The sequence below is a fragment of the Triticum aestivum genome, chromosome 3A (assembly GCF_018294505.1).
Source record: "Triticum aestivum cultivar Chinese Spring chromosome 3A, IWGSC CS RefSeq v2.1, whole genome shotgun sequence".
Lineage (NCBI taxonomy): Eukaryota > Viridiplantae > Streptophyta > Magnoliopsida > Poales > Poaceae > Triticum > Triticum aestivum.
Genome location: NC_057800.1, coordinates 745,744,811 through 745,769,036, shown reverse-complemented (window position 1 = coordinate 745,769,036; position 24,226 = coordinate 745,744,811). Strand labels below are relative to the sequence as shown.

The 24,226-nt window shown below is 46.5% G+C and overlaps 1 protein-coding gene across 1 annotated transcript; it reads left to right on the top strand.

Annotated features, from left to right (window-relative positions):
• The first annotated feature begins 284 nt into the window (after window positions 1–284).
• On the top strand, window positions 285–1,948 carry LOC123059682 (methyl-CpG-binding domain-containing protein 9-like). Its single transcript, XM_044482188.1, has 2 exons — window positions 285–1,302; window positions 1,497–1,948. The coding sequence occupies exons 1-2, from the start codon at window positions 763–765 to the stop codon at window positions 1,740–1,742; spliced, it is 786 nt and encodes a 261-aa protein (XP_044338123.1). The 5' UTR covers window positions 285–762; the 3' UTR covers window positions 1,743–1,948.
• The last annotated feature ends 22,278 nt before the right edge of the window (window positions 1,949–24,226 follow it).

Genomic DNA, 24,226 nt, shown 5'->3' with positions numbered 1-24,226 from the left:
ATATATATATATATATATCTTACAAGAAGACATTAATGATTGATTTTCAATATATTGCTCGTATTCCAGCAAAGCACACAATTAATACAATATATTCCAACATGCGTATATGTTAATAATTGATTTCTATGTATTTTGTATAATAAGAAGACATTAATGAATAATTTCAATATATTTCTCATTTTCAAACAAAGCATAGAATTAATACAATATTTTTGTATATACTATAAGATGGATACCAATTAATGTATACATTAATGAATGATTTTGGTGTATATCTCATATCACAGCAAAGCACACATTGAAAGCCGCTTTTGCATACATTACCAATACTACACTGAACGTATTTTGTCTGTGTACAACTGACAGTAGATGCAGCCAACACCAATCGACGGTAGAGCACCGCGCCCCGCTCCACGGGTGAAAGAGCTCGCTTCACAGCATCACTCACTGACAACCCATCTCCACCTAAGCGTCCCTGGCCTCTCATTCACGTGTTCTATTCGCCCCGTCTATTTCTTCTCCTTTGCTTCTCTCTGGAGGAATCCCCCGCCCCCCCTTATCCCAGCCCCGCTTTGCTCATGAGCTTCCGATTTACCTTTCTCGATCTCTAACCTCCTCCTCCCTCCCTCCCCTGTTGCTATTCCCGTAATTGCACCCGTCGCAAATAATGGTGGCCCTCGTCTCTCTCTAACCTGGTTCGTCGGTGGAGGTGCCCCCATCGGTGCAGCTCTCTAGAGTAGTGGGGTGGGGGAAGAACCCATGCCGGTCGTGCGGCCTCCCCGAGCTGTCGCGGGCCACCATTATTTGCGACGCCTGCGAACATGGGTTCCCCGAATCCTGCGTCCACATCTTGGGTCCGCTTATGCGCCAGCCTCCGCCACAACCGCTGCCCAGCCGCCCTGGTGTGTAGTTGCGGCGGCCTCCGGTAGCGGTGACCCAAGACTGGATGGGCAAGAGTGGTCAGATTCTGGTCAAAATTGTGATGCAGGTAGTGTGGGTGATGAAGATGTGTCAGAATCAAAGAAGCCAGCCCCTGATATTGATAGTACTAAATGTGAGGAAACATCTTCTGCAACAGGCAAGCCAAAAGGATTGCTAACTATTAACAGTAGCTTGGTTCCGGAGTCATCATTGAGGCCTGTTACAGGAAGAAACTCACATATCCTAAAGCAGCAAAAGATAAATTTGCTTGATATACATGCAGCGTTGCCTGAGGAAGCTTCGAGAGCCTCAAAATCTCAACAAATTAGAAGGCGTTCACGGCGTGCTTTTGTCAAGCATGCACAATCAATATCGGAGGTGACTCACTTGATCTATTATATTTATTCACCTTCACAGTGCCGCAGAAAATATCTATCTATCTATAGTACAGTAGTGTTTATTACATTATTTTTGTGCTGATTATCTAGTGTCCATTCAAAATAAATGCTTGAGAGGACTGATATTTATTATCCATTGCACTGATTAATCGTATCTACGAATGCCTCTTCCAGATGGTAGTGGCGACCAGTGTGTTGGAGAGGATGATAAAATCCGAATTCCTCATGAATGATTGGTGGTACTGGTCCTCCTTAACAGTAGCTATCAAGACATCAACTGTATCCTCGCTCGCTCCCAGGATCCACACTCTCGACGACTGTATCATGTACACCAAGGAGCCTAACGCCGTGCCGGCTGACAGTACAAAGGTTGTAAACAAGGGGAGGAGGGGGAAAGAGCCAGAACCATCATCGTCGTAATCTGTCCCGCTCAATTTGTATAGCCAAACTTAGATGTTCCACTTTGTTGTGTGCAACAATGTGACACTTTGGTGACAGAGATGGTATAGACAGAGTTTTTGGTTATGTGGTCCCTCGAGGCTTTAGGGCTAGCTTTGATTTTGGTGTTCCTGCAAGGCTGCAACCTTGACCGTTCATTCTAATAAGACATACTATTTACCAGACTATAGTTTTGTGCCTTAGATATGTTAGTGCCGGCAAATAAGAAAATGTGTCGTTTTGAGGATAGCAGCGGCAAGATCTGGCGTTTAATTTTTCCGCCAGGAGCAGCGGCATGCGGGCGTACTAGTTTTTCGTTTTGGGCTAACCTGTTTTGGCTTTCAGGGTCAAGGATACAGATCACTTATGTTAGGTCCGAGAGGCACTCCAATGACTCATGTAACCTCAGATTGTATCCGGGAGGCACTCTCCCTTGATTATCCTGGATCAATAAAGCACGACATTCCTTAAAAAAACTCATGAGATTGACCAGCACGAGAAAGTATCGCATGTAAACTCAGTGGAAACGTGGAAACTGAGGTCCGATGGGGATCCAGATCAGTCAAGCTCAGCTCACCATATTGCTCTCTAATATTGTGCAGAAAGTTCTTTCTCATACTATGTACTGCTGGCCAAATAAGCCGCGGCTGTGGTCAGGACGTGTCGGGTGCGTGTGTGGGTGCGCGCTTGCGCTTCGGGTCTGTGGCGCGTGTGTGCGTGAGTGCAGGCGTGTGGAGCACGGGGGTGCGCGTGTAGGAGTACATGGTACGTGTGTGTGGGTGGGTGGGGGGGGGGGGGCTTTCGCGAGTCGCGCAGGGTGATCGTGGGCGATCTGTTGGTGCTCACCGTATGCCGTGCACGTCCGAGCGCGTCATGGGCACGAGCGGAGTGTGCGGGTCGCAAGCTGTAGAAGAGTAGGAGGTGTGGGTTCGTGCCCTGGCGCCGGCTCGGGTATAAAGCTAGTGCGGCCATTGTTGTAACGGGTGTGGGGTTTTGAGTTCGAGCTCAAGGAAAAAGCCATTGGCGCGGCGGCGTTCGTGCGCCGGAAACCTCATAGTGTCCTCTATTTCTTCTTCTTCCTCCCTCTTTCTTGGTTTGAGCCAGAGAGCGAGAGTGTAATCGAGGGAGAGAGCTAGGGTGAGGCCACGGTTCCATCAATTGGCATCATAGCCATTTTTGTGAGGTGATCATTGGTGGGCATGTCCCTCGTCCCGTACAGTGGTGGCGACATGATGTCGCTTCAGGTCCCGCCATTGACGTCGGCGAACTACACGTCCTGGGACATTAAGGTTGAGGAGATACTTGATGCCCAGGGACTGTGGTGTTTGGTGGCTCTGGCGGAGGGCGCGACAGTCGACGCCGGCAAGGGCAAGACAACGCGGGCGGCGATGCTGGGCGCGCTATCGGAGGAGCTGCCGATGCAGGTGGCGACGAAGCCCACCACAAAGGAGGTATGGAACTCCCTCAAGATTCGCTTCGTCGGCACCGACCGGGTGCAGGCGGCGCGACTCACAATTCTCCACGGTGAATTCGGCCGCCTGCGGATAGAGGACGGCGATGAGCCAGACGCATACGTTGGCAAGGTGAACAGGATGGCAGTGCGGTATGCGCAGCTCAGGGCCAGACTGGACGAGGCCGTCATGGTGAAGAAACTGCTCGACACCGTGCCGAACCGGCTGTACGCTGCGGTGGCCGGAATTGAATAGTTTTGCGACGTTGAGATGATGGTGTTCGAGGAGGCCATGGGGCGTATGAAGGCATGCAAGGAGCAGACGTGGCGGCGTGCGTAGGCCGGCGACGAGCGGGCGGGCGAGCAGCTCATGTTGACGGCAGCGTAGTGGGCGGCTCAATAGCGATGGCAGGGCGGAGGCAGACTCGACTTCGACGACGACGGTGCTAGAAGCATGGCGTCGGGTGGTGGCGGGAAGAGGCGTGGGCGCTGCTACAACTGCGGGCAACGGGGCCTTTTCAAGCGGGAGTGCCCTAAGCTGCGGAAGGCGCTGGCGGCTGAGCACGCGCTCGTGGCGGAGATCGACGACGACTATGAGCCAGCACCCCTCTGAGCTGTGGCTTATAGGAGTGAGTATTGGCCAAATAAGCCGCGGCTTTGGCCAGGACGTGTCGGGTGCGTGTGTGGGCGCACGCCGGTCGTGTCAGGCGCGTTAGGTCCGTGGCACGTGTGTGCGTAAGTGTGTGTGTGTGTGCAACATGGGGTACGCGTGTAGGAGTACACGGCACGTGTGTGTGGGGCCAGCCCATTGGCGAGTCGCGCGAGGTGATCGCGGGCGATCTGTTGGTGCTCGCCATGTGCCGTGCGCGTCGGAGCGCGTCATGGGCACGAGCGCAGCGTGCGGGTCACAAGCCGCAGAAGAGTAGGAGGTGTGGGTTCGTGCCTTGGCACCGGCTTGGGTATAAAGCCAGTGCGGCCATCATTGTAATAGGTGTGGGGTTTTGAGTTCGAGCTCAAGGAAAAAGCCGTTCGTGCGGTGGTGTTTGTGCGCCGGAAACATCATCGTGTCCTCTGTTTCTTCTTCTTCCTCCCCCTTTCTTGGTTCGAGCCAGAGAGCGAGAGAGTAATCTAGGGAGAGAGCTAGGACGTGGCCATGGTTCCAACAATTGGCATCAGAGCTGTTTTCGTGAGGTGATCACAGGCGGGCATGTCGTTCGTTCCGTACGGTGGCGGCGGTGTGATGTTGCTCCAGGTCCTGCCATTGACGCCGGCGAACTACACATCCTGGACCATCAAGGTTGAGGCGACACTTGATGCCCAGGGATTATGGTGTGCGGTGGCTCCGGTGGAGGGCACGACAGTCGACGCCGGTAAGAGCAAGACGGCGTGGGCGGCAATGCTGGGCGCGCTGTCGGAGGAGTTGCCGATGCAGGTGGCGATGAAGCCCACTGCGAAGGAGGTATGAGACTCCCTCACGATTCGCTTCGTCGGCGTCGATCAGGTGCGGGCGGCGCGGCTCGTGACTCTTCGCGGTGAATTCAACTACCTGCGGATGGAGTGTTGGAGTTGTGTCGAATATAGTGTACGAGGTAGGTTACAGTTGGACTTGTAGTTGTATTGTGTTTAGATAGGATATGGAGTCGTGTCCTAGTAGGACACTTGTATCCTAGGCCTCTCTTATATAGCAGGGGTAGACACACGATGTAATCTATGCCAACATAATAGCACAGGCACGCAAGGGGGAGCCAGCGGCATGTGCCGGTGTCCAGGGCGACCGGGTGCGGTATTGTAACGGTGTCATGGGGAGGAGCGCCCGTAGTCAAGCCCCGGGGATGTAGCCATATCGGTGAACCTCGTTAACAAATCTCGGTGTCGTGCTCGTGTGATTGCTTGGTCCTTGGATGATCAACGATATTGCCTCAGATTTATTCTAACAAATGGTATCATGAGCAAGGTTACAAGGAGGCTGCAGATTGTTGATCTAGAGGTGAAAATATCGTGGAAGAATCAATCGTCGACGAGATCAGAAAAATTAGCGTGGGTCACAATCGCATGGACGTCGAGTTGAGTACTCGGAGTCGGCGAGGTTGGGACGTGGCCAGCGGCAACACGGACATGCCCAAGCGGCGGAAGGACGTGTGCAGGGAGCGGCTGAGTGTGGACTCGATCGGTCGCGGGGCGTGCAGATTCTAGCGGTGTTTGTGGCGCGCATACGGATGATCGACGATATGCCTCGGATTTATTCTAACAATTGTCTCAAACAAATCATCACGATGTCCTTGCCCTTCACTCTTGCTTGTGTACTTGGAGCATTGCTTTGGAAGCTCAGTTAATTTTTCACAGGGTCAGCCTACGAAGAATCATGACGCCATCGGGTATCGGGTTTGAGGTGGAGAAATTCAACGGAACTGGAAACCTTGGTTATGGCAGGCATGTGTGAAAGATTGTTGGCGCGACAAGGATGCTTGAAGGCGTTGCGGGAAGTCATGTCAGCTAAGATGGAATTATCATGTGATGGATGGAAATTCTTGGAAAACGATTTGGGAGCCTCGAGCGTGTCATGCAGTCGAACGAGTTCGGCTGGGTCGGACTAGGCAGTCTGACGGATCGACGCAAGTCGGTTGGTACAGAAGACAGTGGTGGGATCGGTGACGACGACATAGGGGCGTGATGCTGATGGTGACCGACTTCTGGGCGTGGACACACATGGCGCGGGCCCCGAGGGTTTGTGTGGCTTCGACAAGACTATGGCGCGGGGTTGATTCAAGACGGTGTACACACGGAGTTTGAAGTCGACGGGGTGCGAGGGTGGACTGATCATCTACCATGGAGTCATGTTGAAGGTGGAGCTGGATTGAGGGGCTACAGTGTAAGGATCCAGAGAATCGAAGCCTATTCAGCAAGCGGGAAAGCGAGTGAGACGTAGTTTGGACTGGAGCCCAGTGGTCTGATGGAAGCGTGAAACTCGTCATCGGTCGGTGATGATCGGTGGTACTCTGCAGTGGGGATTGAGTGGTGTGGGTTCGCGACCCTTGAGACTCGACCGGGACAGCGGAGGCTCGACGCGGTAATAACGGAGAGGCGTGCGGTATGCACGGGACATGGAGACAGGCCAGGGCTCTGGTGGTCATACATGTGGTGGGACAATTGTGAATTTGACTCGAGATGACTACAAGCAATGGTGAAATTCCTTCAAGTTTCAGACAGGCGGTCAAGAAAGGAGCGGTGATGTTGAGTTCAGGTAACTCTTATGTGTGAAACCCAACATGTAAGTTGTTCAATTTCACGCATGTCAGTGATCAGTGTGTGATGGCGTTGGATTGATGCTCTGGAAGTTGGGAGCACAAACTAGAGTAATAAGGAACTTAATTTCCTTCGAGTGTTGACTTTGGTCAATAAAAGAAGGGACTACAAGTTGCAGGTGGAGTCATATGGAGTCTTTGGAGTAGCAGCGGTTCTAATGGGATAAGCTCAAGTCCGATGTACATGGAAGTTTGACGCATGGACAAATCCAGGATGGTGTAGAATATTCGCCAAGGTGGAGTTTGTTGGAGTTGTGTCGAATATAGTGTACGAGGTAGGTTACAGTTGGACTTGTAGTTGTATTGTGTTTAGATAGGATATGGAGTCGTGTCCTAGTAGGACACTTGTATCCTAGGCCTCTCTTATATAGCGGGGGTAGACACACGATGTAACCTATGCCAACATAATAGCACAGGCCCGCAAGGGGGAGCCGGCGGCATGTGTCGGTGTCCAGGGCGACCGGGTGCGGTATTGTGACGGTGTCACGGGGAGGAGCGCCCGTAGTCAAGCCCCGGGGATGTAGGCATATTGGTGAACCTCGTTAACAAATCTCGGTGTCATGCTCGTGTGATTGCTTGGTCCTCGAATAATCAACGATATTGCCTCGGATTTATTCTAACATGGAGGACGGCGACGAGCTCGACGCGTACGCTGGCAAGGAGAACGGGATGGCAGCGAAGTATGTGCAGCTCGGTTCCACACTGGACGAGGCCGCCATGGTGAAGAAACTACTCGACGCCGTGCCAGACCGGCTGTACGCCACGGTGCCTAGAATCGAGCAGCTTTGCGATGTTGAGGAGATGGCATTCGAGGAGGCCATGGGGTGTCCGAAGGCATTCGAGGAGCGGATGCGCAGGCTGGCAGCGAGAGGGCGGGCAAGCAGCTCATGTTGACGGCAGCGCAATGGGCGGCTCGGCAGCGACGGCAGGGCAGAGGTGGACTCGACTTCGATGACGACGGCGCTAGCAACATGGCGTTGGGTGGCGGCGGGAAGAGGCGTGGGCGCTGCTACATCTGCTGGCAACGGGGCCATTTCAAGGGGGAGTGCCCTAAGCTGCGGAAGGCGCCGACGGCAGAGCACACGCTCATGGCGGAGATTGGCGACGACTACGAGCCAGCAGTCCTCTGAGCCACGGCTTAGGGCATCTCCAGCCGCACCCCCAGGAAGGCCTCCCCAAGCGTTTTTTTGCACCGGCGCCGAAAAATCGGCCTAGTCGCGCCCCCAGAAGCCCGATTTTCGCCGGCCTGGGCCGAAAACAGCGCCAGCGGACCCAAACCGAACCCGGCGCGCTGGGGGCGCCCGGGGGCGCCGGACGAACTTTTTTGGCGCGAAAAAGCAGCGGGCCTGCCGCGTCAGCGACACGGCTCTCTTCTCGGCCCTTCGTCGTCCTCATCGCCTCGTTTCCCGTGGCGAATCAATGACAAAGCTGCCGCGCTGCCGCGCCGGTCAGCCTGCGCCATTGATGCCTCACGGGCGGCGCAGTGAAGGCCGGTTGACGCGCGTCCCTCGACCTCCCTCGCCCGCCACACGTACACACGGCGGACACACGTACGGGCGGCGAGGGAGGGCCCTCGGTACGTCCCCGACAGCCCGACATCGAGGGCGGCAACACGCCGCGTCTCGAGTACCCCGCTCCCCCTTCTCACGCCGCCGGGGAAGCTCCTGGACCCCGAGGCGCCTGGAGACCGGGGGGTCCTCCTCCTCGTCCGGCGGCTCGCCCTGCCTCCGCCCCATCAAGCCGGAGGCCCAGGGCACGCCGGTCAGCGCGCGCACCCGCAGCTCCGACGTCCGCATCGGCGCCAACGCCTCCCCACCCACCGGCCGCTTCGTCCTCGTCGAGCCCAAGCCAGAGCCCGGCATCCCCGCGGAGTACGAGGAGATAGCCCAGCGTGGCTTCTCCGACAAGGACGCCCTGCGGTGGGCGCGGGACGACTACCTCCGCGTTGAGATGGTCCGGCAGTGCCGGGCCCTGGAGGAGATCGCCGCCCGCAAGCGTGGACGCGAGGACGAGCACGGCGTCGTGGTCCTCGACAGCGACGACGACGACGACGCCCCCGGACCGTCCAACCCGCCGCGCCAACCAGGGGAGGGATGCAGCAGGGACGGCGGAGGCGCAGGCGGGGGCGGCGACGACGATGACGACGACGCCGACGGCGGTGACTACACGCGGTTCTACAGCCTCCTCGGCATGTAAACCGCGTGGGCGGGCGGCGATGCGGGCGGCGAGGGAGACGGCGGGGTAGTCCGCGAAAGTTTTTTTCTTTTTTTGTAAAATATGTTTAAGTTTGAACGAACTCGCCGATGTTTGCATTAAATTTCAGTCGTGTTTGCGCCGTATTTGAATTTTTTAAAAAAACGTGGGCGCCGCGACCGGGGGGCATCACGCCCAAATGCGCGGTTTTGCGCCGGCGCGCCCCCAGGGAGCGATTTTTTGCCCCTCCTGGGAGGCCAACGGCTGGAGATGCCCTTAGGGGGTGAGTGTTGGCCAAATAAGCCGCGGCTGTGGCCAGGACGTGTCGGGTGCGTGTGTGGGCGCACACCGGTCGTGTCGGGCGCGTCGGATCCATGGCACGTGTGCGCGTGGAGCACGGGGGTGCGCGGTTTGGAGTACACGGTACGTGTGTGTGGGGCCAGCCCGTTGGCGAGTCGCGCGAGGTGATCGCGAGTGATCTGCTGGTGCTCGCCTTGTGCCGTGCATGTCGGAGCACGTCATGGGCACGAGCGCAGCGTGCGGGTCACAAGCCGCGGAAGAGTTGGAGGTGTGGGTTCGTGCCCTGGCACCGGCTCGGGTATAAAGCTAGTGCGGCCATTGTTGTAACAGGTTTGGGTTTTTGAGTTCGAGCTCAAGAAAAAGGCCGTTCGTGCGGAGGTGTTCGTGCGCCGGAAACCTCATCGTGTCCTCTGTTTCTTCTTCTTCCTCCTTCCTCTTTCTTGGTTCCAGCCAGAGAGCGAGACAGCAATCGAGGGAGAGAGCTAGGGCGAGGCCAAGGTTCCAACATGTACCAGCCCCAAATCTACGCGAACTAACAGAGCACACAACTGCTCAATGCCAGGAGCTTGTTAGGGTGGCCGGGGATTGCGGTGCTCCCATCCCGGCAATGGCGTAACAATGAGCTCTGGCCCGAAATTTCATCTCGACTCCTCGGACTTGCATGCTCCTCGGGCCAATTTCCAGTGGCTCCGTTCTCGTCCTTGGGCGCCGAGATTTAGAGCTGATTGCAGATAGGTGAATCATCTATGCATCTTGATTAACCCACGAGTTTATATACTTCTGTCCAGTAGGTTCGTAGTAGATGTGGCCACAAGGGGAATGGCCGCAGTGGAGCAGAACAAGCAGTTGGGTCACACAAATGTCAGTTTTCATTGGTTACATATCAGACTCCTTCCCTCGATTTTGTTCTGTCCAGTAGGTTATTAATCCCAGTCATATAGAATCACAAGTTGCATTCCAAATTCATGAAACAAGCAGTATATTGTCGTTCGGTCAATCCATCCATGTCATATAGAATTAGAAGTCGCATCATAAATTTGTGAAACAAGCATTACATCCGGTTAATCCCAGTTACATGTTACTTGCTTGAGGTTCTGTAGCAGAAACAAGGAGTTGCATCACAAATTAGTGATTATAAAATCGATCTGGGCATCAAGTTTACTTGTTTGCAAGCACCACCTTTGACCAAAAGCTTGCAAGGAAGCTTCTGTTGGAGCTCTTCAGCGATGAGCGTTGTTTCTTGCTTGTTTTGGTCATCTATATAGAAAATGATTCAATCGGTTAGACATCCATCACTTGAGTAACAAAACACTTTTAACGCTTGTCTAACACTAGCAATGATAGCAAGCAAGTACAACTAATTCATGAATATATAGATTAAAGTATAGCAGATTTAGCTGTACAAACAGAACAAACAACTCTGTCCAGGTTGAGACTCGTGATCTAGTTCATTTAGAATATTCTTCTAAAAATTGCAAATGTTTAAGTGCAATGTCTGAACTGATAGCACATCACTTTGCTAAACAAAAATTGTAAATGACAGAGAAAAATAAGTAATGGAAACCATGAATGGAACTATGCTACAACAAAACTAATGAAGCAAAAGCAGAGACTACTAATGAGCTAGTTCACTTAGATTGAGACTCATGAGGAACTTCCTTGCGTACGCGCAGATGTATTCTCTTGAGAATAAGTACACATGGCAGCTTCAAAAAAATACACACAGAACACCTTATATTGGATTCAACATGGGATTCAACACCACACGTGTGTGTTATCCTAAGTGCCTGTTAGTTACTATTCATTCATTGTTGTCTAGAGTTTAGTTGCAGCTCAAATATATGTATTTCTAACTATCAGTTTCGAATTGCATTGTAGGTCTGTTATTGGATTCGTACTGGATAACATGGAAGAACAATATCAGCCATACAATAATGTTAGTAAAATAGTTTTTTAAAGAATAGACTCAACTTCGGCCAAGGAGTTGGAAAGGGGCTTCCTACAGACAATCGGCTCTGATACCAACTTGTGATGCCCCGACTCGATCATGGACTAATCATACAAGCAAATGCACATGATCAAGATCATATACTCACGGAAAGATATCATAACACAACTATAGACACAAATAAAATAATAATACAAACTTTATATTACAACCCAGGGGCCTCGAGGACTCGAATACATAAGCTAGAATACACAACAGTCAGCGGAAGCATCAAAATCTGAGTACAGACATAAGTAAACAAGTCTGCCTTAAGAAGGCTAGCATAACAAAGATAACTGGATTGAAAAGGCACAAGCTTCCTGCCTGGGAGCCTCCTATCTACTCCTGGTCGTCGGCGGTCTCCACGTAGTAGTAGGCTCCGGCGGGATTGTAGTAGTCGATGACGGGATCAGGTTGCTCCCGGGGTCCGTCATCTGATCGCACCAATTGGGTAGAGGAGAAAAATGGGTATCAAAGCAACCGTGAGTACTCATTCAAAGTACTCGCAAGACTTAAAAGTCAAAATATCTCCACCTTTAGAGTTTTATTGGTGCAACTTTATGTCATACACAAGACATGTAAATAAAGAGATTTTTGCATTTGTGCCTTTTTGGATAGTTTTGCCCTTAGTTTTAAACTATGTTCTGTTTGCCACTAAGCAATTATGTTTGGTTATACAAATGCCCCTTATGTTTAATTTCCATTTATCAAAGACGCTTCACTCCGACCGTATATGTCATGTTGTTTAGGGCAAAACTGAGCACCCTTTGAAAGTAGGGGCAAAACTATCTAGTATACACCGGCTAAGGGCAGAAATGTAAAAATCCATTAAATAAATACCTTAATATTTGGTTCTCATTTATAAGCGAAAAAGGGTAAGCTTAGTGAAACCCACACATGTGTAGTGAACCTCTTTTGGCCGTGTGTAAACCAACACACAAACCCAACAAATGCCAACATATACAATACCAAAGTAAATTGACATCAATCCTTATCTTAATAAAATTGCTATTTAGAAAATCTGCAAGCCACTACTAAGGTAAAAAATATTCGTCATTTTTTACATTTCTTATTTATAGCTTTGATATACTCTAATTCAAGTCGCAAATAAAAAGTCACAAGTATAACAATCATTATCTGAGAAAATCATTAGGACTACAGATTGAAGGAAATATGCCCTAGAGGCAATAATAAAGTTGTTATTTTATATTTCGTTGTATCATGATAAATGTTTATTATTCATGCTAGAATTGTATTAACCGTAAACTTGATACATGTGTGAATACATAGACAAAACACCATGTCTCTAGTAATCCTCTACTAGACTAGCTCGTTAATCAAAGATGATTAAGTTTCCTAACCATAGACAAGTGTTGTCATTTGATGAACGGTATCATATCATTAGGAGAATGATGTGATGGACAAGACATATCCGTTAGCATAGCACATTGATCATTTAGTTTTATTGCTATTGCTTTCTTCATGTCAAATACATATTCTTTCGACTATGAGATTATGCAACTCCCGGATACTGGAGGAATGCCTTGTGTACTATCAAACATCACAACGCAATTGGGTGTTTATAAAGATGCTCTACAGGTATCTCTGAAGGTGTTTGTTGGGTTGGCATAGATCGAGATTAGGATTTATCACTCCGAGTATCGAAGAGGTATCTCTGGGCCCTCTCGGTAATGCACATCATAAGAATCTTTGCAAGCAATGTGACTAATGAGTTAGTTCTGGGATGATGTATTATGGAACGAGTAAAGAGACTTTCCGGTAACGAGATTGAACTAGGTATGAATATACCGACGATCGAATCTCGGGCAAGTAACATACCGACGACAAAGTGAATAACGTATGTTGTCATTATGGTACGACCGATAAAGATCTTCGTAGAATATGTAGGAACCAATATGACCATCCAGGTTCCGCTATTGGTTATTGTCCGGAGAGGTGTCTCGGTTATGTCTACATAGTTCTCGAACCCGTAGGGTCCACACGCTTAACGTTTGATGACGATTTTGTATTATATGAGTTATGTGATTTGATGACTGAATGTTGTTCGGAGTCCCGTATGAGATCACGGACATGACGAGGAGTCTCGAAATGGTCGAGAGGTAAAGATTCATATATAGGACAATAGTATTCGGACACCAGAAGTGTTCCGGGGGTATCGGGTACATATCGGGTCACCGGAAGGGATTCCGGGCACCCCTCGGCAAACTATATGGGCCTAATGGGCCAAGAGGGGAAACGCAGTAGCCAACAGGGGCTGCTGCACCCCCCATATGGGCCGCACCAGGGGAGAAAGGAAAAGGGGAAGAGATAAAGGTAGGGGAGGGATTCGGCCTCCCCCTTCCTTCCTTCCCTCCTTCATCCTCTTTCCTTTCCCCTCCGGTGAAAAAGCAAAGGGGGGGGGGGGGGGAATTGGACAAGGCCCCCAAGTAGGATTCGGGTGGATCCATTACTTGAGCAGTATATGCCTAGCTTAATGGCTTTAAAGAAAGCGCTGCCAGGGAGACAACCCGGAAGTTTTAGAGAGTCATTTATTTCTGTTGTGTGCTTTTATAAGGTTTAAAAATAAAAATAATGTGCCAAGGTTTGCCTTTAGGATGTTTTAGATGCTTGTTGGTTTGTACGGTGCAGGACAGAAACTTTGGCTGTAGTGCACGATTTTACATTTTTTACTGGAATGTCAAACTGTTCTGAAACGTTTTGCACTGTCTTTCTATAGAAATTTTTTATTTTTCGTAATTTTTGTAGAATTTTTGGAGTACCAGAGCTATGGTGAATGTTCAGATTATTACAGACTGTCATGTTTTAGACAGATTCTGTTTTTGATGCATAGTTTGCTTGTTTTGATGAAACTATCGATTTATATCAGTGTATTAAGACATGGAAGAGTTATATTACAGTAGATACAATGCAAAAACAAGATATGAATTGGTTTTCAACAGTACTTAGAGTAGTGATTTGCTTTATTATACTAACGGATCTTACCGAGTTTTCTATTGAGTTTTGTGTGGATGAAGTGTTCGAAGATCGAGGAGGTCTCGATACGAGAAGAAGGAAGAGAGGAAAGAGATAAAGCTTGGGTATGCCCGAGGCATCCCAAGTAAATATTCAAGGAGAGTCAAGCTTCTAAGCTTGGGGATTCCCCGGAAGGCATCCCATCTTTCTTCAACAAGTATCGATATGTTTTTGGACTCGTTTCGTTCATGCGATATGTGCAATCTTGGAGCGTCTTTTGCATTTATTTTTCACTTTTCTTTTATGCACCATGCTGGTATGAGATAGTCCTTGGTTGATTTATAGAATGCTCATTGCACTTCACTTATATCTTTTGAGTATGGCTTTATAGAATGCTTCATGTGCTTCGCTTTTATCATTTGAAGTTTGGATTGCCTGTTTCTCTTCACATAGAAAACCACCATTTGTAGAATGCTCTTTTGCTTCACTTATATTTGTTAGAGAGTGGGCATATCTTTTGTAGAAGGAATTAAAATCTCTTGCTTCACTTATATATATTTAGAGAGATGACAGGAATTGGTTATTCACATAGTTAGTCATAAAATCCTACATAAAACTTGTAGATCACTGAATATGATATGTTTGATTCCTTGCAATAGTTTTGCGATATAAAGGTGGTGATATTAGAGTCGTGCTAGTTGAGTAATTGTGAAATTGAGAAATACTTAGGTTGAGCTTTGCAAGTCCCGTAGCATGCACGTATGATGAACCGTTATGTAACGAAGTTGGACCATGAGGTATTTATTGATTGCCTTCCTTATGAGTGGCGGTCAGGGACGAGCGATGGTATTTTCCTACCAATCTATCCCCCTAGGGGCATGCGTAGTAGTACTTTGCTTCGAGGGCTAATAAACTTTTGCAATAAGTATATGAGTTCTTTATGACTAATGTGAGTCCATGGATTATACACACTCTCACCCTTCCATCATTGCTAGCCTCTTCGGTGCCGTGCATTGCCCTTTCTCACCTCGAGAGTTGGTGCAAACTTCGCCGGTGCATCCAAACCCCGTGATACGATATGCTCTATCACACATAAACCTCCTTATATCTTCCTCAAAACAGCCACCATACCTACCTATCATGGCATTTCTATAGCCATTCCGAGATATATTGCCATGCAACTTCCATCATCATCATATAAATGACTTGAGCATTTATTGTCATATTGCTTTGGATGATCGTAAGATACCTAGCACGATGTTTTCATGGCTTGTCCGTTTTTTGATGTCATTGCTACGCTAGATCATTGCACATCCCGGTACACCGCCGGAGGCATTCATATAGAGTCATATCTTGGTTCTAGATGTCGAGTTGTAATATTGAGTTGTAAGTAAATAAAAGTGTGATGATCATCATTATTAGAGCATTGCCCCAGTGAGGAAAGGATGATGGAGACTATGATTCCCCGACAAGTCCGGATGAGACTCCGGACTTTAAAAATAAATAAAAGAGGTCAAAGAAGCCCCCAAAAAAGAGGCCAAAGAAGCCCACCAAAACAAAAAAATAAAAAAAATGAGAGAAAGAGAGAGAAGGGGCAATGTTACTATCCTTTTACCACACTTGTGCTTCAGAGTAGCACCATGTTCTTCATATAGAGAGTCTCTTGAGTTACCACTTTTATATACTAGTAGGAATTTTCATTATAGAACTTGGCTTGTATATTCCGATGATGGGCTTCCTCAAATGCCCGAGGTTTTCATGAGAAAGCAAGTTGGATGCACACCCACTTAGTTTCAGTTTGAGCTTTCATATACTTATAGCTCTTAGTGCATCCGTTGCATGGCAATCCCTACTCCTCACGTTGACATCAATTGATGGGCATCTCCATAGCCCGTTGATTAGCCACGTCGATGTGAGACTTTCTCCTTTTTGTCTTCTTCACACAAACCTCCATCATCATATTCTATTCCACCCATAGTGCTATGTCCATGGCTTGCGCTCATATATTGCGTGAGGGTTGAAAAGGCTGAAGCGCGTTAAAAAGTATGAACCAATTGCTCGGCTTGTCATCGGGGTTGTGCATGATTTGAATTCTTTGTGTGGTGAAGATGGAGCATAGCCAGACTATATGATTTTGTAGGGATGAGCTTTCTTTGGCTATGTTATTTTGATAAGACATAATTGCTTGGTTAGTATGCTTGAAGTATTATTGTCTTAATGTCAAATGATAGACTATTGCTTTGAATCACTCGTGTCTTAATATTCATGCCATGATTAGATATATGATCAAGATTATGCTAGGTAGCATTCCACATCAAAAATTATCCTTTTTATCATTTACCTACTCGAGGACAAGCAGGAATTAAGCTTGGGGACGCTGATAGACTATAATTTTTGATTGTTCCATGCTAATATTCTACAACTTTTGGCAACTTTTTATACTATTTTTGGGGACTAACATATTGATCCAGTGCCAGTTCCTGTTTGTTGCATTTTTTGTTTCGCAGAAAATCCATATCAAATGGAGTCCAAACAGAATAAAAATGGACAAAGAATATTTTTGGAATATTTGTGAGATATGGGAAGAAAATCAGCGCGAGACGGTGCCCGAGGGAGCCACGAGGCAGGGGGCGCGCCCCTGACCCTCGTGGGCCCCCCGTAAGGTGGTTGCTGCTATTCTTTGGCCGCAAGAAAGCTAATTTTCGGGAAAAAATCGGAGCGAAGGTTTCAATCCAATCGGAGTTACGGATCTCCGGATATATAAGAAACGGTGAAAGGGCAGAATCCCAGGACGCAGAAATAGAGAGAGACAGAGAGATAGATCCAATCTCGGAGGGGCTCTCGCCCCTCCCACGCCATGGAGACCATGGACCAGAGGGGAAACCCTTCTCCCATCTAGGGAGAAGGTCAAGGAATAAGAAGAAGGAGGGGGCTCTCTCCCCCTCGCTTCCGGTGGCGTCGGAACGCCGCCGGGGCCCATCATTATCACCGCAATCTACACCAACACCTCCGCCATCTTCACCAACATTTCCATCACCTTCCCCCCTCTATCTACAGCGGTCCACTCTCCCGCAACCCGCTGTACCCTCTACATGAACATGGTGCTTTATGCTTCATATTATTATCCAAAGATGTGTTGCCATCCTATGATGTCTGAGTAGATTTTCGTTGTCTTATCGATGGTTGATGAATTGCTATGATTGATTTAATTTGCTTGTGGTTATGTTGCTGTCCTTTGGTGCCCATCATATGAGCGCGCGCGTGGATCACACCATAGGGTTAGTTGTATGTTGATAGGACTATGTATTGGAGGCACTGTTCAAGATATCTTCCAATATTCCGATAAATCGACCGATTTATCGCTTACCAGTGTCTGACAGATAAGATATATCGGCCGATAAATCAACCGATATGACGATAAACCAACCGATATGCCGATAAACTGGCCGATTTACCCCTTATCATGGGTCGACCGATAAGTTCCCGATAAGCGATATCCCCAACATTGATTGGAGGGAAAGAGTGACAGAAACTTCAACCTAGCATAGAAATTGATGCATACGGGATTGAAGGGGGACCAATATATCCTAATGCTATGGTTGGGTTTTACCTTAATGAACGTTAGTAGTTGCGGATGCTTGCTAATAGTTCCAATCATAAGTGCATAGAATTCCAAGTCAGGGATGACATGCTAGCAGTGGCCTCTCCCACATAAAACTTGCTATCGGTCTAGTAAAGTAGTCAATTGCTTAGGGGCAATTTCGCAACTCCTACCATCACTTTTCCACACTCTCTATACTAACTTTATTGTTTCTTTATCTAAACATCCCCTAGTTTTTATTTACATGCTCTTTATATTCTTGCAAACCTATCCCGTTACACGTACAAAGTACTTATAGTTTCATACTTGTTCTAGGTAAAGCGAACGTTAAGCATGCGTAGAGTTGTATCGGTGGTCGATAGAACTTGAGGGAATATTTGTTCTACCTTTAGCTCCTCGTTGGGTTCGACACTCTTACTTATCGAAAGAGACTACAATTGATCCACTATACTTGTGGGTTATCAATCTCCTAGATAGATCTTGCGTGAGCATAGGAATTTTTTTGAAATTGCATGCTACGTTTCCCAACAGTGGTATCGGAGCTAGGTCTATGCTTAGATGATATGCACGAGTAGAACACAAAGAGTTGTGGGTGGTGATCGTCATACTGCTTACCACCAATGTCTTATTTTGATTCGGCGGTATTGTTGGATGAAGCGGCCCGAACCAACCTTATATGACCACGTTCATGAGACCGGTTCCACCGACAGACATGCAATTAGTTTTGCATAAAGGTGGCCGGCGGGTGTCTGTTTCTCCAACTTTAGTTGAATTGAATTTGACTGCGGCCGGTCCGTGTTGAAGGTTAAAACAACAACTTGATAAATCACCGTTGTGGTTTTTATGCGTAGGTAAGAATGGTTCTTGCTAGAAGCCCGTAGCAGCCACGTAAAACTTGAACAACAAAGTAGAGGACGTCTAACTTGTTTTTGCAGGGCATGTTGTGATGTGATATGGTCAAGACATGATGTGATATATGTTGTTGTATGAGATGATCATGTTTTGTAAAAGTTATCGGCAACTGGCAGGAGCCTTATGGTTGTCGCTTTATTGTATGAAATGCAAACGCCACGTAATTGCTTTACTTTATCACTATACGTTAGCGATAGTTGTAAAAGCAATAGTTGGCGAGACGACCACGATGCTACGATGGAGATCAAGATGTCAAGCCGCTGAAGATGGAGATCATGACGGTGCTTTGGAGATGGAGATCAAAGGCACAAGATGATGATGGCCATATCATGTCACATATTTTGATTGCATGTCTTTTATGCATCTTATTTTACTTAGTACGACGATAGCATTATAAGATGAACCCTTACTAAAATTTCAAGGTATAATTGTTCTCCCTGAGTATGCACCGTTGTGATAGTTTGCCGTGCTGAGACACCACGTGATGATCAGATGTGATAGGCTCTATGTTCACATACAACGGGTGCAAGATAATTTTGCACATGCGGAATACTCGGGTTAAACTTGACGAGCCTAGCATGTACAGACATGGCCTCGGAACACTGGAGACCGAAAGGTCGAACGTGAATCATATAGTAGATATGATCATCATAGAGATGTTTACCATTGATGACTACTCCATCTCACATGATGATCGGACATGGTTTAGTTGATTTGGATCATGTATTTTATCATGAACTTAGTCTTGATAGTTTTTGCATATCTATGTTGTAGATCAATGGCCCGTGCTATCGTTCCGTTGAATTTTAATGTGTTACTAGAGAAAGCTAAGTTGAAAGATGATGGTAGCAACTACACGGACTGGGTATGTAACTCTAGGATTATCCTCATTGCTGCACAGAAGAATTATGTTGTTGATGCACCGCTAGGTGAAAGGCCTGCTGCAGGAGCAGATGCTGACGTTATGAACGTCTGGCAAGCTTGATCTGATGACTACTCGATAGTTCAGTGTGCCATGCTTTACGGCTTAGAATCGGGACTTCAAAGACATTTTGAACGTCATGGACCATATGAGATATTCCAGGAATTGAAGTTAATATTTCAAGCAAATGCCCGAGTTGAGAGATATGAAGTCTCCAACAAGTTCTATAGCTGCAAGATGGAGGAGAATAGCTCTATCAGCGAACACATACTCAAAATGTCTGGGTATCATAATCACTTGACTCAGGGAGTTAATCTACCGGATGATAGTGTTATTGACAGAGTTCTCCAATCACTTCCACCAAGCTACAAAGGCTTTGTGATGAATTATAATATGCAAGGGATGGATAAGACAATTCCCGAGCTCTTCGCTATGCTCAAAGCTGCGGAGCTAGAAATCAAGAAGGAGTATCAAGTGTTGATGGTTAACAAGACCACTAGTTTCAAGAAAAAGGGCAAAGGAAAGAAGGGGAACTTCAAGCAGAATGTCAAACAAGTTGCCATTCCCGGGAAGAAGCCCAAGTATGGACCTAAGCCTGAAACTGAGTGCTTCTACTGCAATGGGACTGGTCACTGGAAGCGGAACTGCCCAAGTATTTGGCAGATAAGAAGGATGGCAAAGAGAACAAAGGTATATTTGATGTACATGTTATTGATGTGTACCTTACTAATGCTCATAGTAGCGCCTGGGTATTTGATACTGGTTCGGTTGCTCATATTCGTAACTCGAAACAGGGGCTATGGATTAAATGAACATTGGCTAAGGACGAGGTGACGATGCGTGTCGGGAATGGTTACAAGGTCGATGTGATCACCGTCGGCACACTACCTCTACATCTACCTTCGGGATTAGTTTTAGACCTGAATAATTGTTAGTTTGTGCCAGCGTTGAGCATGAACATTATATCTGGATCTTGTTTAATGCGAGAGGGTTATTCATTTAAATCATAGAATAATGGTTGTTCTATTTATATGAGTAATATCTTTTATGGTCATGCACCCTTGAAGAGTGGTCTATTTCTTTGAATCTTGATCATGGTGATACACATATTCATAATATTGATGCCAAAAATGCAAAGTTGATAATGATAGTGCAACATATTTGTGGCATCGCCGTTTAGGTCATATTGGGTATAAAACGCATGAAGAAACTCCATGCAGATGGACTTTTGGAATCACTTGATTATGAATCATTTGATGCTTATGAACCATGCGTCATGGGCAAGATGACTAAAACTCTGTTCTCCGGAACAATGGAGCGAGCTACTGACTTATTGGAAATAATACATACTGATGTATGCGGTCCGATGAGTGTTGAGGCTCGTGGTAGGTATCGTTATTTTCTGACCATCACAGATGATTTCAGCAGATATGGGTATATCTACCTGATGAAACACAAGTCTAAAACATTTGAAAAGTTCAAAGAATTTCAGAGTGAAGTGGAGAATCATCGTAACAAGAAAGTAAAGTTTCTATGATCGAATCGCAGAGGCGAATATTTGAGTTACGATATTGGCCTTCATTTAAAACAATGTGGAATAGTTTCACAACTCAAGCCACCTGGAACACCACAGCGTAATTGTATGTTCGAACATCGTAACCGTACTTTATTAGATATGGTGCGATCTATGATGTCTCTTACCGATTTACCACTATCGTTTTGGGGTTATGCATTAGAGATAGCTGCATTCAGGTTAAATAGGGCACCATCTAAATCCGTTGAGACGATACCGTATGAACTGTGGTTTGGCAAGAAACCTAAGCTGTCGTTTCTTAAAGTTTGGGGTTGCGATACTTATGTGAAAAAGCTTCAACCTGATAAGCTCGAACCCAAATCGAATAAGTGCGTCTTCATAGGATACCCAAAAGAAACTATTGGGTACTGATACGTCTCCGTCGTATCTACTTTTCCAAACACTTTTGCCCTTGTTTTGGACTCTAACTTGTATGACTTGAATGGAACTAACCCGGACTGACGCTGTTTTCAGCAGAATTACCATGATGTTGTTTTATGTGCAGAAAACAAATATTCTCGGAATGACCTGAAACTCCACGGGAGGTCTTAGAAAAAATAATAAAAAATCCTCGCCAAATATGAAGACCAGGGGGCCCACACCCTTTCCATGAGGGTGGGGGGCGCGCCCCCTACCTCGTGGGCCCCTTGTTGACCCTCCGACACCAACTCCAACTCTATATATTTGCTTTCGGAGAGAAAAAATCAGAGAGAAAAAATCATCGTGTTTTACGATACGGAGCCGCCGCCAAGCCCTAAAACCTCTCGGGAGGGCTGATCTGGAGTCCGTTCAGGGCTCCGGAGAGGGGGATTCGTCGCCATCGTCATCATCAACCATCCTCCATCACCAATTTCATGATGCTCACCGTCGTGCGTGAGTAATTGCATCGTAGGCTTGCTGGACGGTGATGGGTTGGATGAGATTTATCATGTAATCGAGTTAGTTTTGTTAGGGTTTGATCCCTAGTATCCATTATGTTCTAAGATTGATGTTGCTATGACTTTGCTATGCTTAATGCTTGTCACTAGGGCCCGAGTGCCATGATTTCAGATCTGAACCTATTATGTTTTCATGAATATATGTGAGTTCTAGATCCTATCTTGCAAGTCTATAGTCACCTACTATGTGTTATGATCCGGCAACCCCGAAGTGACAATAATTGGGACCACTCCAGGTGATGACCATAGTTTGAGGAGTTCATGTATTCACTATGTGCTAATGCTTTGTTCCGGTTCTCTATTAAAAGGAGGCCTTAATATCCCTTAGTTTCCAATAGGACCCCGCTGCCATGGGAGGGTAGGACAAAAGATGCCATGCAAGTTCTTTTCCATAAGCACGTATGACTATTTACGGAATACATGCCTATATTACATTGATAAATTGGAGCTAGTTCTGTGTCACCCTATGTTATGACTGTTACATGATGAACCACATCCGGCATAATTATCCATCACTGATCCGGTGCCTACGAGTTTTCCATATACTGGTTCTCGCTTATTTACTTTACCACTGCTACTGTTACAATCACTAGAAAATACCAAAAACATTACTTTTGCTGTCTTTACTTTTGTTGCCACTACCACCACTATCATATTACTTTGCTACTAAACACTTTGCTGCAGATACTAAGTTTCTAGGTGTGGTTGAATTGAAAACTCAGCTGCTAATACTTGAGAATATTCTTTGGCTCCCCTTGTGTCGAATCAATAAATTTGGGTTGAATACTCTACCCTCGAAAGCTGTTGCGATCCCCTATACTTGTGGGTTATCAAGACTAATTTCTGGCGCCGTTGCCGGGGAGCATAGCTCTATTCTTTGAGTCACTTGGGATTTATATCTGCTGAACACTATGAAGAACTTCAGAGACCCAAAAACCAAGATATATCCCTCAACTACGAGGGGAGGTAAGGAACTGCCATCTAGCTCTGCACTTGATTCACCTTCTGTTATGAGTAAGTTTGCGACACCCACACCTGCTTCTGCTATTCGTTCTGATATGTCGCATGTTATTGATGATGCTACTTCTGCTATGCATGATACTTATGATGAAACTGCTTCTATGCCTGATACTACTGTGCCTCTTAGTGAATTTCTTGATGAGCAAATTGCTAAGGCTAGAGAAAAAGAAATTATTGAATCTGAATACGATGATGATAGTGATGATGAAAACATGCCTGTTATTCCTAAAGGTTATCTTTTTGATAGGGAATCTTCTGCTGCTATTTTCACTTGCAAAGATAGATATGAGCTTAAGAGGTTATTAATTAAATGGAACAAGGAATTACTTAGAGATAGAATGAGACCTGACCCTACTTTTGCTACTTCACCTATATGTGTTCCTGATAAAGATTATGAATTCTCTGTTGATCCTGATATAATTACTTTGGTTGAATCTGATCCGTTTTATGGCTATGAATCTGAAACTGTTGTGGCACATCTCACTAAGTTAAATGATATAGCTGCCCTGTTCACTAATAATGAGAGATCATGTTACCTCTATTTACTCAAAATATTTCCGTTCTCATTAAAGGATGATGCTAAGATATGGTTTAATTCTCTTGATCCTGGTTGTGTGCGTAGTCCCTAGGATATGATTTATTACTTCTCTGCTAAATATTTCCCTGCTCATAAGAAACAAGCTGCTTTGAGGGAAATATACAACTTCATGCAAATTAAAGAAGAGAGTCTCCCACAAGCTTGGGGGAGGCTTCTCAAGTTACTTAATGCTTTACCTGATCATCCTCTTAAGAAACCTGAAATACTTGATATCTTTTATGATGGACTAACTGATGCTTCCAGAGATTACCTGGATTGTTGTGCTGGTTCTCTTTTCAGGGAAAGAACACCGGATGAAGCTGAAATTCTATTGAATAATATGTTGACAAATGAAAATAATTGGGCACCTCCTGAGCCAGATCCTGAGCCAACTCCTGCTCCAATTACTGAGCCTATTCCTAAACCAACTCCGAAGAAGAGAGATGTTCTATTTCTGAGTCCCGAAGATATGCAAGAGGCAAAGAAATCTATGAAAGAAAAAGGTATTAAAGCTGAAGACGTTAAGAATTTACTTCCTATTGAAGAAATACATGGTCTTAATATACCGCCTGTTGAAGAAACATATGATCTTAATAATTTATTTACCGAAGAACCTCCTGATCCTGATATCCCGACACATGTAGTGAAGGTAAATTCTCTCTATAGATATGATAAAGCTGAAGTCCCTCCTACTAAAATTGCTAGTCAGTGCTTGGAT